This window comes from Mya arenaria, chromosome 3, assembly GCF_026914265.1.
Source record: "Mya arenaria isolate MELC-2E11 chromosome 3, ASM2691426v1".
Taxonomy (NCBI): domain Eukaryota; kingdom Metazoa; phylum Mollusca; class Bivalvia; order Myida; family Myidae; genus Mya; species Mya arenaria.
In genome coordinates this window covers 64089280-64105395 of record NC_069124.1, presented here as the reverse complement: position 1 = coordinate 64105395, position 16116 = coordinate 64089280, and the positions used below count along the sequence as shown (strand labels likewise).

The following is a 16116-nucleotide window of genomic DNA, read 5'->3' as shown; positions in this document are numbered from 1 at the left end:
ATTTATTTTGTTTTACCAAACAACTATTATTTGCACCGGTTACATCTGCAATTGTGCAAGGGGTCAACAAGTTCATATCAACTATGAAGTGATTAGCCGTTATTTTTACGTCATATGATAAAAATAAGTCTATGCCATTTCGGATCTTTTCTTATATGAAAACTAAAAATATTTCTGAAATCATGTTTCAACAATAACTTCATTTGCCTGACAGGTTCCTACACTGGGCGAACAAGCAGATAGATCCAGTGGGTGTGGACTATGTATTGTCCAAGTTGGGCTTCTCCCACGCGCGGGTCACCATACCCAAGTGGATGCAGCGGGGCTTTATGGACCCCTCCGACAAGATCCTCTCCTTGCTTGTCAATAAATTAATTGTCATACTGCGGGAGACACCACAGACTGAACAGAAATAGGTCTCACCTTTAGTGCTCTGGATATGCCCCACCAAGAAACAATTTGTGATCTGTACTTTACTTAGTAGTACTTAATATAATTTCTGGTCTTAAGAAAGGACAAAATAATGTTCTATATTTGCATTTACAAACACTTATCATACATTTTACATTATCATATTTATACTCAGTTTATATATAGATGGAACTCAAGCTGTGTTATTTAGTTTACCCTTATTCTTACTTGCTTGTACCCGGTATGTGTTACTCATTATCCTGTGAGAATGGTAGAATTATATTATTATTGAAGCGTATGAAAATAATCGTTTTGATTCTTGATACTATTATTAAGAAAAGCATGGACTTTGTTGGGTATATTCCATAATTTAGTACAGTTAAGTGTGTACAGTAATGGCAATTTAATTTAGTGCTGCAATTTACCAGGTATGCGAATAGCCTAATGGATAAGGATTATGTATAAACCTATTTATCCCTATTTTCAGTTTACACAATTATTTTTGCTAAACTGAAACCCTTTTAGTTTACTGTATTTATTCCATGGATGGTAGCGTGTGCTTTTTGCTCATATATGTTTAAATATTAACCAAATATTTCATCAGAGTCACTAATAAGAAGGATGTGCCAAATTATTGATAAACATAATCAGGTTGTCAGGTATTGTTTTATCATTTGTAAATATGTGTGTTCTATCACAAGGTTTTTTAAGTTTCACAAGTTCAAATTTACAGTTTTATGTTGCTTTCATGTTTGACATCATTTTTTGATTGTTTTTACCTAGATATAAATTTCTGAAGAATGTGGTTTTGTTCTTTATTCAATGAATATAATCAAGCACCAGTTCTGACTTTTATTTTTAAATCACTTGCCTGTATTACTGGTCTGGAATCAGGTCACCATTACTTTGTAAAATATGTTTTATATTATTGGTGACTTTTCTTTTTCTATGTATAAGGTTAATAAAATACACCTATTCACCTTGAATATTTGTAATATTACAAATTTGGATAATTATCTACTGCTTGTTGCACTATGAGTGAAGTCACTGTTAACATCATGTATATATATATTGAGCTATTTATTCCTGTGTTAAAACAAATTGAACATTTCATATTGAAATCTAATTACAGTGCATTAAATCTTAAATGATTTGCTTTATTAAACCATGTTAAAACATGAAATTTTAAAAAGACTTTTTTTCTTTATAAAATAAAGAAAGTCAGCTTTGACACTTGCATCATGTTGTTTTAACTGACTGCTGGGGCATCACTTGCATCAAGATTTACCCCAATGGCCAAAATAGGTCAGAAATAGGTCTTGAAGAAATGCTGATTTTCCTATCGGCTGTTTTTAAGTGTTTTAACAAGCAGAAGTTTACTTTATATTGGGGTAATGATTGCATAATACCTTAATTCTAATAAGTTCTACATTTTCTGTATGTGGTTCATAGATGTATTGTAATTTATGTGCAATAAACATGTACATGAACAATATAGCTTCATCTAGCTATTCATACATGTATGTGTACTTGTAGCTATTTACACATGTACCTAGTGTAACTATTTATATGTGTAGCTATTAATACAGATGTGTGTAGCTATTAATGCATGTAAGCATACACAAATAGCTACTTAAATGTTAACCTGTTCATGTACCTGTTAATACATGTACCTGTACATCTGTAGCTATTTATACATGTACCTGTAGGTATTCATATACCAATGTGAATCAGTCGTTCATGTGTATGTGGCAATAGTACATGTACGTGTAGGTGTAATTAATAATGCAAGTATGTGGACAAGCTTTTTAAAGTAAATGAATTACTTTGAAGTCATCTGTTATATTCTTCCTCAGTTATGCTTTATATTTACAAAATATGTTATAAACATCTATTATAATGGCATTCTCTTTCACTTGTTGATTATTGTCAACTTGTATGGCAAACCAGTTGCTTTTGTCTTGTAGGATATTTTACAACTATTTATATTCATTTTAATTTTTTAGTCAAGCTGCATTATTTTACTCAATAATTCCATTTAACAGCTGAACTGTTATTTGATCATGAATATTAATTCGATATCATTATTTCATTGCTTTATTTTGTTGTTTTGCTTATAAGATAATATTGTTATGAGTTATCATGAATAAAAACAGAATAATGTAATTATCATATCTTTCTGTTTTCTTTGTGCAACTCTTAACTCTGAGAAAATGTTCCAATGATTATTCATCACCTACCAGTCAGGTCGTGGGTAATAACGGGGCCACAAATATACCTGTCATGACATTTGTGTCAAAATGGTTGATGAAATGGCACATGTTTAACATTATTTAAGATTTAAAACTAGTGCACCTGTAAGTGCATGTCAATGCTAATGTGCTTTAATGTATTTTAGTTGATAAAGGGGCATATATCATCTGTTATTAAAGCCAGAGAAATAGGCCTTGATACTCATGCGTGTATAGTCACTGTTAACATGTATACTAGGTTTCGGATCAATACCTTTAATAGTATTTTTATGCCCCCTTTTGAAAAAAGTGGGGTATATTGTTTTGCACATGTCGGTCGGTCGGTCGGTCTGTCTGTCGGTCGGTCGGAATACCAAATGGTTTCCGATCAATAACTTGAGAACGCTTTGACCGAGGGACCTCATACTTGGTATGTGTATTGGTCATCACCAGCAGATGAACCCTATTGATTTTGAGGTCAGTGGGTCAAAGGTCAAGGTCAGTGTGACCTTTACATGAAAAACGGTTTCCGATCAATAACTTGAGAACGCTTTGACCCAGGAACCTCATACTTGGTAGGTGTATTGGTCATGACCAGCAGATGAACCCTATTGATTTTGAGGTCAGTGGGTCAAAGGTCAAGGTCAGTGTGACCTTAACATGAAAAACGGTTTCCGATCAATAACTTGAGAACGCTTTGACCCAGGGACCTCATACTAGGTAGGCTTATTGGTCATGACCAGCAGATGAACCCTATTGATTTTGAGGTCAGTGGGTCAAAGGTCAAGGTCAGTGTGACTGTAAGCTGAAAAAAGGTTTTCTGATTGTCCATATTTTATTTAAGTGTCCAAATCCTACTAACAATTTGGCTCCCAAGGGGGCATAAATGTTTCACTAACATCTCTTGTTAGTTATGAATTTAAAGTTTTTGAACAATGACGACACCAAGACTATGACAATATCACATTATTTAAGCAGACCACAAAGCATTAGCCAAAGAATCTGTCCCAAATTCATGTAGCAGGAAATGCTCAATTATTTACACCAGTCTTTTGATGAGATTTTGCCAATTCAACAAATATAAATCCTCCTGTCATCTGATCAGTATACACAGACACATGTTACGCAGTTTCACGCAGACAAGGATCATTTCAACCTTTAACCTCTAAGCGTGACCTTGATCTTTGAGGTGCAGACCAGGGTCTTGTGCCCCCCACACAACCTTATCATGGTGAAACTTCATGGCAAGTTATTTGAAAATCCTATAAGGCATGGTCAAGATACAAGAATCATTCAACTTTTGACCTCTATGTGTGACCTTGACATTTAAGGTACAGATATGGGTCATGTGCATGACAAACCACCTCATCATGGTGAACCTTCATTGCAAGTTTTTTGAAAACCCTATAATGCATGGTACAGATACAGCATGATACTGTGCATGATACAGACAGGGTAAGGATAATTTCAACTTTTGACCTTTAACCTTGACCTTTGAGGTACAGACCTGGGTCTTGTGCAACATGGTGAACCTTTAAGGCATTTGTTTGAAATTCCTATAATGCATGGTCAAGATGTAGCCTGGACAAAGTTCAGTCTGGATGGACAGTCGGAAGCACGCACATACACTAAACTGCCATTGTGACAATTATGTCTCGCTCACAGCAACTGGGCTTGATAACAAAACCAGACTGCAACTGTTTTAAGTCCTCTCTATTCTTTAAATAGTTCAGCTAAAAAACTTTTTGTCAGTTTTATTCATTTATAATATTGCACATTTCTTAGTAACAGACATACAACATAAAAAGATTAATTTACAATAATGAAAATGAATCAATGAAAATGAATGAATTCAAACACTACAGCAAAGCCATGATATAACGGACAATCTGCACATGGTAATCACGCTCAATATTGTAGCAAGTAAACATAATAACTAAAAGATGTCCCAATCCTTTAATGTGGAATGTTGTGTCCTTAAATACCACTAATACAGGTATGTGAATACAACACAATCAAAGACACATATATCACAGCCAATTAAGGTTCTGGGAGTCGCCATTACTATCCAGTAAGATATTTCTTGCCGAAAGTCTGTGCTTTTTTTTCGAATGCCTGTGAAACAATTGGTTTGTTGATCTCGTAGAATGGGTTCATGGCATGCTGAAAACAGATAAAACATATTTAAATCCAATTTTTAGTTCATTAAATGTAATGCTCTAGATCTTATAAAATTATTCCAGCCATAAAAATTCTTATAGGAACCAACATACAATTAACGTACAATGTCATGTATATTGAAAGAAATCTGTTCTTGAACCAAATAATCAGTTAAATAAGGCAAATGAAAGCTTGAACACTAGCTGTGACAGGTACATAACAACTGCTCCTGATTGGGCCTTGGCAAATGGACAGTCATTTCTTTATACATGTAACTTACATATTAAATACTAGATAGATTAAAATCCTATGTATCGGTATAAAACATGCCCATTTCAGTGTTTACATTGATTTGTATTACATGCTTACAGTAAGCATGCCCTTGTCCTTTAAGCTGAAACATGAAGGTTATGTGTGACACACTTTTTAATTATGCTCTTCAAGTATTAAAAGTAGGAGTTATCACATTAATACGGTAGTTCAAATATTAAAAGTTTCAGTATAATCAATTAATACAGTAGTTGTTATGGCTAAGACAAAGACATAGTTAGATACAACTAACCTATTTCATAACACTTTACACCAGCAATTAATGTAAATGGGTCTTGCTTGGGTATACAACAGAGACAGGCATTTAGTTATTTGGCTTTACATGCTGTTGGGGTAATTTACAAGCCATGACCAACCTCCCTAACAAGTTTATAGACTGTAGGTCTAAGCATCCTCCAGTTATCAATAGGGCAAGCTTTTTGTGTCTAAGACTTCACCATGACCTTAGACCAACTAACCTAAAAATCAATAGGGCATACATGCCATATCCCCCTGTGGGAGAAAAAATCCCCCGGAATTTCGATCCATCCCCCGGTCTCCTGGCCAGAGATAAAAATCCCTCGGATGTTTTTTGTTGTTGAAATTTTACATCAGGCAATAAAGACAAAGTGAAACCACAGTATGTGAGTGAAACTCTCCAAAAGGAAACTTTTACAACAAGTGATCAATTAATTTGTAGTAATTATCAAAGGCAAAGAAATATTACTCTTTTGGAAGGAAGAAATTAATAATATTTATTCTATTCTCTTATTGTCTGAAAGTCATCAAAGCTGATAGAATTAAGCACAATTTCAAGACTTTGGAGGAAGGTAAATTTAATTTAATTGTCTCGAAAACATATTTTTCCAATGACATATTTTGTTCTGAAAGTGCATTACAGTATGACATGACAGTGTATCATAAAAATATGATAAATCATGACATAAAATAATTCTGCATAATGAAAAAGTTGAGAGGTTTTCAAAGCAAACTATATGTGAATACATTTTTTCATACTTACGTCTAAAAATACTTTAAAATTTCGCCAACTTAGACCGGCTAAAAAAATCCCCCTGAATACAACCAAAATCCCCCTGAATTTCCAGCCTTTTGAACAAATCCCCATGAATGGTCTCCAGAAAATATGGCATGTATGATAGGGATCACCTGCTGATCATGACCAACCTCCCTGCCAAGTTTGAAAAGCATACTATAGCTATCAAATATACATGCTTTTTTGTGTTGAAGGTTACCACGACCTTTGAGCTAAAAATCAATAGGGGTCATCTGCTGACCATGACCAACCTCCCTACCAAGTTTGAGGACCATAGGACCTAGCATACTCAATTATAAATAAACAATTGGGCTAGCTTTTAATGTTAAGGGTTACCATGATTATGACATTTTACCTGAAAATCAATAGGTTCAACTGCTAGTCACGATCAACCTCCCTACCAAGTTTAAGGACCTTAGGGCCAAGCATATTTCAGTTATCAATCAGACAAGGTTTGGTCTACTTAAGTATGGACTGATGTGGGCAAAGCAATATAACCCAGCTTCTTAAAAGGGGTGCAAACCTAATAATGGCTGAAACAAGGTGTTAGCAGACAGACTTAGTGTTACTATATGTCTCCCTTTGTGGGTATTATTAACATATTATACCAAGTTTTACTACCAAAAATCTAATCTCTAATATTGTTCTTTTATTTATTTTTAATGAAACCAATGGCAAAACAAACAATTCAAGCACAATAGCAACCAGGAAATAAACAAACCATGACTTACTTTGATATATGTCTCGTATACTTCTGTGAAGAAGTTTTTAATCCCCTCCTCATTTTTAACTTCATGCAACATTATCAATCTCATCCCTGCAGAACAGTCAAGGTAGACGATTCATTTATCACTGCATTATACATTTAACAAGAGCTAGAAGCAAAATTACTCAGTAGCGTGACGATTTACTTCGTTGTAAACATAAATAACTGCATTAAGGTATAAAAACTTCACATCCTCGGTAAAATGCATGAATCTGCATTTAAGGTGAAATAAAAATATGAATCTTTTAGTGCAAATACCAGTATCTGAGTTAAAATGCTTTAATAGTTATCATAAATTATACTGTGCTTTTCCACAGAGCGCAAATTCAGTGAAATTTAGCAAAGGATACTGCCAGCAGTGACAAATGCTGAGACAAACCACTCATTAAACTTGTCGACAACCTTCAGGTACATGTTCGGTGTGGTCCACATCATCTCATCCACTAGGTCCAGGGCCTCATGGGCCACAAACTGGTTAAGGTGCCTGTGGTCATCCTTCTGAACAGAGTGAAAATTGTAACAAGCATGCCGGAACATACGAACTGCACACGTGTTGACTGCTAGTTTAGCATTGAAAAAAATATTTATTGTTACTGAAAAATTAAAACTGGTGTTTTTTGTTTTTTTCATACATTGATTATGAATATGGAATAATGTAAACACAAAATATGGACACCCGGACGGATTTCCCGTTTATTTTATCCCCTATCACACACAGTAGAGTAGCCTAGTGCGCTTGCATTAATCGCTTTCCATAATTCTACGCAAAAGAAAAAGGATGTTTGTTGGTTGAATTGAAGTGCTTTTTTTGCAGAAACTACTGCCATTTCTATTGAAGCAGTAGGGCCGGGGACAAATGCGAGCCCTCGTCCGTTGTTGTTTATGCATTTGAAAAAGGGTGATAGCAAGGGTAGTTATCAAAGCCAGAGCTATTATCCTTGCTATTCATGTACAGATTGTCTCAGGCAATATGTGTACCAAGTTTCAATTTTATTTGCTTCACTTTGTTTTCAATTTAATACAATCAATATGATTTTCTTTATTATATAACACATATGTAAAATACTTTTGCTCTATTTCTACTCAGGTCAGAAAATATCAAACACTCTGATATATGTAAACAGTCATTGAAATTAAATGAACAATCCCAAATTCAAAAAGAGTGCTTAATAATGCCATCAAAATTGTTACTGGATATCATTTCTGAAATTATTCTACTATTAAATGCTCTTAAAATGATACGATTTATGCCATCAGTTTTAAGTTTTTCCAGGTTACTTCATTTTGACAATGCAAGAAGCGTGGGAAATGTCATTGCTTTGTGGTGCCAAAGGTTTGTTTACTAACAAAAATTTTGAACTCTGAAAAACATTGTGTATTATGCAACAATTTGTGACAGATCCTATATATCTTGAATGGTTTCTAAATGCACCAAGGCTTAAAATGACAATACCTTGACTTTTTTACGTTAAAGTACTGACAAACTAAGAATACTTTCTAGGTATGAAATAAAAGAAATACTTTGATAGGCAGTCTATGGATTGTACAAAGACAACTAGATTTCATACAGCCCCTCAGATCAACAGTTAAGTAATATTTCATATACGTACATGTAATTACTACAACACCAAATATAAAGTATTTACAAAAATTTGATTAAATATTCTCAAAAGATTTATTTCAAATTCTGTATGTTCATACCAAAGTGCTGCATAGTCAATGTACTTGTACATGACTTGTAGTTATACTGGAAAACCAAAATTTGAAAATACCTTTGCTTCACTTGCTTTGTTTGATGGGTAAAACTCCATTTCAAAGATTGGGTTGTCATGATGTCCAACTATTACAAAATAGTAATTTCCAGACATCTCTGAAAAAAGAAACATCTAGAAATAAAAGGATAGTTTTATTAGATAATAAAATGAGGGCTGATGCACACCTGCTGGTCTTGTTTGTGGTGCAGTAACTGTACTGAGTACAATTTCAGGCAACAATTGTGGGGCGGTAAAAGATATAATCATACATCGGCCTATGTATCTAAAATGTATAAAATATATGAGTCAAAGAACAAAAGAGCGAGTCCAAGGACTAGTACTGCCAGTGAAAATCCTGGGATGGTCTTGCTCCTTTCTATATACAGGATGCTCCCTCACAATGAGTCACATTGACAAAAAAATCTAAGTTATTAAATGTAGTCCACTTTTTGTGACAACATCTAACACTGGAAAGATACATAGAAGAAAATTAAGGGTGAATTCAGGCCACATACATAAAATTATGCAGGTCTCTGGTTCTTCAGATCACAGGCATTGGTGCTCAAGTTCTAGCAGCTGTTCCAGAAAACAAATTGAAAACATTAGAAACGGGGTCTATGCTGCCATGTTTGTGCAGAAGATGGCCTGATATCTTCCCTTTACAATCCAGGGCCAATGGTTGGATATAATAGACTGGCTGGACAGGACCATTTCTGGACTAACGGTCCGGAAAGCATTCAGAAGCCTTCAGAATTTTTACTTAAACAATTACCAATTTTCCTTGGTAAACAATAATTTTTTACAATTTGCAAAAATTAAATGACGTCTGTAAGTGTTTCATGTTTGATAATTGCAAATGATCAAACATCGTTTTCAGAGGGGGGGGGGGATATTATTTACCCTCGCCATCGGGTTATACCCATTCGGCAAGTACGCTACGTTCTACAATAATTCTACAAATTTTAATAACATATTCTTCTGCTTCTTTGATCGTAGTGTGGGTGCTATGGACTATAAATACATGTTAAGTTCTACACAATTAGTATTAAAATTGAACACTTCAAATACATAAATAGAAATTCTACTAGAAAGAATTATACTCTGTGAATATAAAAATTACAAACATTTTAGGCTTAGCCAACATTTATATAAAGAAGAGGTCTAAATAATAAAATAATCTATGAGAATAAATGTTTCATATATAGTTTTAGATACAACGTATCCTTGGCATTATAATATTAACTAGCTAGTTTGAAATTTGAAGTTTGAATGACAGATTTCTTACCAGCTAGTGTCCTAAAACCTCCCCTATCGGTTTCAGATAATGATTACAATACTTTAGAAATTAACAAAAGAGACAAATGCAAACAATTATCACTGTTGTGGGTTATTTTTCTCAAAATTATTTTGAACAATAAGGCGAGAAAGAACATCCACACTTCATTCTTCGAGCCTGTAAATATTTTTCACAATACTAAGACATCAAAAGAAAATATCTTGAACAGTATTTCAAAGAGTTGTTCTTTTAAAGTGTATTGTTTTTATTAATAAACTTTTTATCTTTTTCATATGTTCAAAATGAGGGGGGGGGGGGGGGGGGGGATTTAAAAAAAATAAAAAAAAATAAAAAAATTGCTTGAGGTTGACAGTGGAAAGCATCAATAATGTTATGTGTGTGAAATTCCATGAAGGACCATGATCACTAAGGCCAAAAATTATTGTAATTTGAGTGTATTTCTGTATTTATTCTTATATTATAAATGCAGATATTGCGCAAGTTTTCGCTGCGTAAAAATCCCCTGGTGTAATATCAAAATCCCCTGGGAAGCCTCTAAGAAATATGGCATGTATGCTCTCAGGTCCAATTTTTCAAAAAATAAATAATGTAAGTAACATTTTAATACACTATTTCATACTTTCATAACAGTTGTCCTGAAAAGGATCTTTCTCAATTTAATAATTAGTATAGTCTTTGTTTGTGCCAACAATTAATTATATACTGGCAGCGGTTTTAATGTATCTTTTAAATTCACCCTTGAGGAACATACAATTCTTAATTTGTAAATTTCCTTGGCAAGCCCATCTTATATTTATAACACTATAAGGAGGAGTCTTATGGTGACTGGTTATATTCTCTATCCTTTTATTGCCAGGCCATTCAGTGACATTAACAACTCTGTGGTTGGCTTACATTGGGTGTATTATATACACTGTGTCACATATCGGCCCTTATATTTATTTAAATACCCTAAGGTCCTCATGTGCCAACCCCTATGGGTAGCCCCAGGTTACAAATTCCTTCAAAAAAAACAAAAAAAATATGGATTATTATTGTAAAACATATGCAACTATACTCTTGAATGTCGTTGTCTCTAAAAAAATTGAAAAAAAATATAAAAATCAAACTGCATTATTATTCCAGGCAATCTCACTGAGGCATAGTCCGCCTTGCATACCAGCATATATCGCTCCAGTCATTGATAGGCGAGGTTTAGGAAACTAGCTGGTTAAGATATCCTCTTTTCTAAAATTTTCAAAGTAACTAGTTATCATAATGCCAATAAAAAGTTTTTTATATATATATATATATATATATATATATATATATATATATATATATATATATATATATATATATATATATATATATATATTTATATAAACTCATAGATCATTTAACTACTGAGACCTTTTCTTTATATTTTTATGTAGGCTGAGCCTTAAATGTTAAAATTTGTATACTCATAGAGTATTTTCCACAGAGAAGAAATTGTATTTATGGATCTTTGTATTTAATTTATGGATCTAAGTTGTACCATTTTATCATTCAATGACTTTTTTGTACGTGATATAAATTTAGCTTTTATTTTAATATTGAAAATTTAACTTTAGTTTTTAATTTATTGTGTAGAACTTGGCATATTTTATAGTCCAAAGCATCAACGCAATGATCAACGAAGCAAAATATCTGATTTTAAACTAGAATTAAATACTCTGATAGGCATGTTTGCGATTATGAAATTCTTGTAATAAAAGTCATTTTCCGCTTATTATTTATTTGATGCAACAATGTTTCTTTCATGTCGTAGAAAAATAGACCAACTGTCATTAGTTTTAATGTCTCAGATCCAAGCAATTTATCTTATTTAAATTTGAACACTGAAATGAGGCATTTGAAGCACTTTTGAGCGCGAGATCTAAGATTAATATCCATAATTAATTTCGTAATAGCATATCAAATACAAAGTGAACTAAACTTGTAAATCAAGACATGAAATTTTGCTCTTTTTTAATATTGATTGTTGCTAAATTTAAAGTTGCAGATATTACTATATTGTGATTTGATACAAAGATAAACAAATTAAAATAATTAATAAATAAATACCTATAAAACAGAAATGCGTATTTGTGATTGTTTTAGTAAAATTCAGAAGACGTCCGAATGATTTCAAGACGGGTAAGGAGATTTCCGTTGGTACGTAAATGGTCCTGTCAGGCCAGTCATTTATACCAACTTGACAGATGCAGTCATATACTTGAAATCATCGTCAGATACCCTCCGATACGCTATGCTTTGTTGTGTACTGTGGGCAATTTGGCTAGGAAAATCTTGTAATCATGAATAATTAATGAGGCAGTTTCATACGTTCCCCAAATGAATGCTTTACGGTTGAAAAATATTCTGGGGATTGCCGGATTTGAACCGGGTGTGCCTTCTCAGTAGAGTAATATTTGGCAGTAGTCAAGACCACACTGCCGCGGAGGCTAATGACACTGCTATGTTACTGAAAAATATTTGAGTGTAACATGCAAATTCATTGGAAGATTTGTCTCTCCTGCCTCATGCATATTCATTTTTATTTATTTATATTATAGATTTTGTCAGTTAATTGTCCCATGGTATGTATGAAGTGTAAAGGAAAAAAGTACAGTGGTTGCTGACGATGACTATCATAGAATAACATGTTGATGTAGTCCAAATAATTGTACGTTTACGTTTTTTTTTTTCGTTTTTTGATATGGGAAATTCTTCAAGTACAAATTGTTTAGTATCAAAAGTGGGTAGTTATTCCGATCGGGATTCCGGTTAAAGCATTTAACATCTAAAAAATATCATAAAAACAAGAAATATTACCAGATTATGTTATTTTATATCAGTTCCATACATAAAATGTCATATCCTACGAATAATTATGAGTTTGATGTTGTTGTTTTTTTTTCTTGCTGTGAAAACATAGCGATATATTAGGGATGCAAACGAATGGCAAAATTGATATTCGAATATTCGTTAATTCTTTCGATCGAATATTCGAATATTCGATTACCAATATGAATGTATAAGAAATGTAGTAAACAACTTTTATTGTTTGCTTTAGTAATAGCCGGGGCATTTTAACCCTTCTTCGTTGTAGCCGGTATACGCGAAGGACCCTGATTTTTCCAAACATTGGCAATGAAATTCCCCATTTACAAAAATATCGAACAAAAGCAATAGCCACTGAAAAAGGCGAAGATCGTAAATGCCTGGTTGAATGTCATGATGCACCAACGGGTCGTTCTGTAGGACGAGCGGCCTCGTTCTGAGATTGACATCTACTAAATATAACTATGAAAACACCAAACCTACTCGGAAATTAGATAAATAATAAAACGAAAATAACCCTGAATTTTGACCCATCTATTGTATAACAATGACCTAAATTGCTTTTCTATGCAGTTACATTTCAAAGCACGAATGTTATATCGAAACATGGAAAACAGCATATAACTAGCACATGTCATCCATATCATTACGGCGATTTGAGCAATACTGCACAGCTTAATTGACAGCCATGACACCACTTTGGTTGCCGATTCCATTTATTATCCAATAATGATCATTAGAATTTACCGAAAATAATTGAAAGTTGTTTGATGCCATTTGTCTTATAGCCAGTTTTTTTAAAATTACGGGTACTGTTTATAGTCTCCGACTATGTGTCCCTAATTAACATATGACGCGTGTACCGGTATAGTGTCATCACGTCACGCCTCTGGCATTTAGGGGCCAATCGTTGTAAAAACAAGACATGCTAATATATACAACAGCACAGATGTAAGAAAAAGGTTTATTATTATATTTACCAAACAAAAAGCATCGAATATTCGAATACCAATTTTGCTATTCGAATATTAAACGTTCGATCGAATATTCGAATATTCGTTTGCATCCCTACGATATATACATGAAGGACACCTGCAAGGTTTCAGGGCACAATTTTTAAACAATCGGAACATTTCGGCCATGGCCGAGTTGTTATGATTGTATTTACGAGGTCTATCTCGAAGCTTGTCGGAGGTGGCCGAGTTATTACTATTGGGTAGAGTTGTTCCGCTTGGCATAATTGTTGTCTGTGTCAGTCAACTTTCGTTTTATTGGAAAGGTAAATAATGTGTTTTAATGCATTAAATGCTTGTTCTGTGCAAAATTACTTTTCACTTACAAAGTAAAATATCCTGGAACAACGGGTTTTCGACCGCCTAAGGATTATTAACATTTTAATCATAAATAAGTGATAATAAAAAATAAATGTTTGTGTGTACCATTTAAATATTGTGCACTATACTAAAAAAACAAAAGGGCATAGGTTTTAGGCTTTGGTAAATATGTAAGATCTGGCAAACAAAAACAACACGATTTTAAAGAGGTATTTAACATGTGAAATCATTTTAAACGAAGGGTCTAATTTGGCATTAATTAAAAATGACAAATTGGTGTTGTTTCAAGAATAACTTAAGTTTTTTTAACACTACCATTCCATTCTTTTTCAAATGAAGTTTTCTGACAGTTCTACTGTCATGGTTAACAATTGAAGCTTATTTTTACCAGAAGTGACGCAAAATAGAAGTGTTTTACCCATTTTCAGGAGGCGGTCGAAAATAGGTTGTGGTCGAAAATAGGTTGTTCGGTGATATTAATATAAACCTTTATGATCAATTTAAACCATAAAATACATCACTTAATACAATTTCAATATTTGTCAAAACACCTCCGGTTTTTGCACAAACCCGTTTAGACGTAAGGGATTGGAAGAATCCCGTATAACACGTCTATAATTTTAGACTACATGTTGATGATGTTCAGGGGATCTCGAAAATATATGACAACTCGCATTAAATAGGTTATACATTAGACATAAGAAATGACAGTTGTTTTTATTACCATGAATGTAAAGTTCCATATCTTACACGAAAATATCTTCACAAATATATCTTGATATTGGCACAAAACTTACCAAATGGCAGAAATAAAATATCTCAGTTGACAGCCTGACAACAGATAAGTCAACTTCCGGTGCCGATCAAAAGTAGTTCGATCAAGTATTTGTTATATTTTACCTATTCATTCTTTGTATTGATAGTATTTATTAAAATTAAACTTAAGTTTTTTATTTTGTTCTTCCATAGTATCCACAATGTAGCTATTTGTTTATAAACACTGAGCGTTTGGTATTCATCCACAGCGTCAAAATGGCGGAGCAAATCTTGTTCAGATTCGCATGCCAAACGACAAGTTAGGTTTTATCCTCTGTTTCGTAAAGAAGTGGTAAGTTTATCAGTTCCCACGCAAAAAGTTAATGTTAATTACCAGTATTATCTTAAAATATAACTGTCACACAAGGTTATACCATAAATTTGCATTTTTTATGATTTTTCTCAGAAACCTGAAATTCTGTTCCAAAATCCAAATACTGTACGTATTGATATATCCTCTTTATAATAATAAAAGATAATATTTTACTACTTTAGTCTTTTCAGGTATTTTGTTCTCTGACTTAGCTATATGGCATAGCCCAATCTTGACTTACTGACAATGCTATGATGCATTGGTATCTGTAAACTAATGAGAAACCAACATGGTCATACATTTGCCACAGTATTAACTGATCAATACACTTAGCTAAACATACTAGTCAATCAGTAACTAGTTGAACACAGTATGATTTTAATGCCATTTTGCATCGAAGAAACGATCAATTTTTAATAACTCAACAGCGGTTTAAAAATTAGTTTCAACTGTTCAAAGAGGTTAATTTGCAAACACTTGTAAACAGTAATGATTTGTTTCAATTACACAAAGTTTGACATTAAATATAAACTTACCTAGCACATGATGATAGTTTGGTTTAAAAAAATCAACCTTTTAAAACACTCATGAGTTTATTGTTCATGATTTTGTGTTTAATACTATACCACTATAGGGGTCATTACATGTAAGATTCAAATTGAATCATTTAGAAAGTCTTTGACAGGAAAGGCCAAATTTTCATTAATTTGTTCAATTCATTAGGTTATTTAGAAGCTTGCCCGTTCACACTGGCAAGAATAGAGGAATTTCACACTCAACAATCAGCATTTATTTTTGGTCTTCTAAACAATTATGTCTGCACC

The 16116-nt window shown here is 33.2% G+C and overlaps 3 protein-coding genes across 19 annotated transcripts in view; 2 read left to right on the top strand and 1 right to left on the bottom strand.

Moving 5' to 3' along the window:
• Window positions 1–2568, top strand: part of LOC128225584 (bridge-like lipid transfer protein family member 1) — a 70560-nt gene extending 67992 nt beyond the window's left edge. For all 9 annotated transcript variants that reach the window (XM_052935462.1, XM_052935466.1, XM_052935468.1 and 6 more), the window contains one exon: window positions 215–2568. In XM_052935462.1, the coding sequence (XP_052791422.1) occupies window positions 215–416 (202 nt within the window). In that variant the 3' untranslated portion in view covers window positions 417–2568. The remainder of the gene's footprint in view (window positions 1–214) is intronic.
• A 1813-nt stretch (window positions 2569–4381) lies between these two features.
• Window positions 4382–15057, bottom strand: LOC128226982 (trafficking protein particle complex subunit 2-like). Of its 4 annotated transcripts, none has more exons than XM_052937133.1 (5): window positions 14961–15057; window positions 8704–8801; window positions 7282–7426; window positions 6897–6982; window positions 4382–4805 (listed from the first exon to the last, which is right to left on the bottom strand). In XM_052937133.1, the coding sequence occupies exons 2-5, from the start codon at window positions 8797–8799 to the stop codon at window positions 4707–4709; spliced, it is 426 nt and encodes a 141-aa protein (XP_052793093.1). In that variant the 5' UTR covers window positions 8800–8801; window positions 14961–15057; the 3' UTR covers window positions 4382–4706. The 4 variants fall into 4 exon arrangements, with proteins under 4 accessions (XP_052793093.1, XP_052793092.1, XP_052793091.1 ...); XM_052937132.1 differs by having other exon boundaries at window positions 7282–7429; window positions 14961–15056; XM_052937131.1 differs by having other exon boundaries at window positions 14888–14997.
• Window positions 15058–15171: 114 nt separating this feature from the next.
• LOC128226981 (pericentriolar material 1 protein-like) overlaps window positions 15172–16116 on the top strand; it is a 31552-nt gene continuing 30607 nt past the window's right edge. For all 6 annotated transcript variants that reach the window (XM_052937129.1, XM_052937128.1, XM_052937125.1 and 3 more), the window contains exon 1: window positions 15172–15271. The gene's annotated coding sequence lies outside the window, so the exon portion shown is untranslated. The remainder of the gene's footprint in view (window positions 15272–16116) is intronic.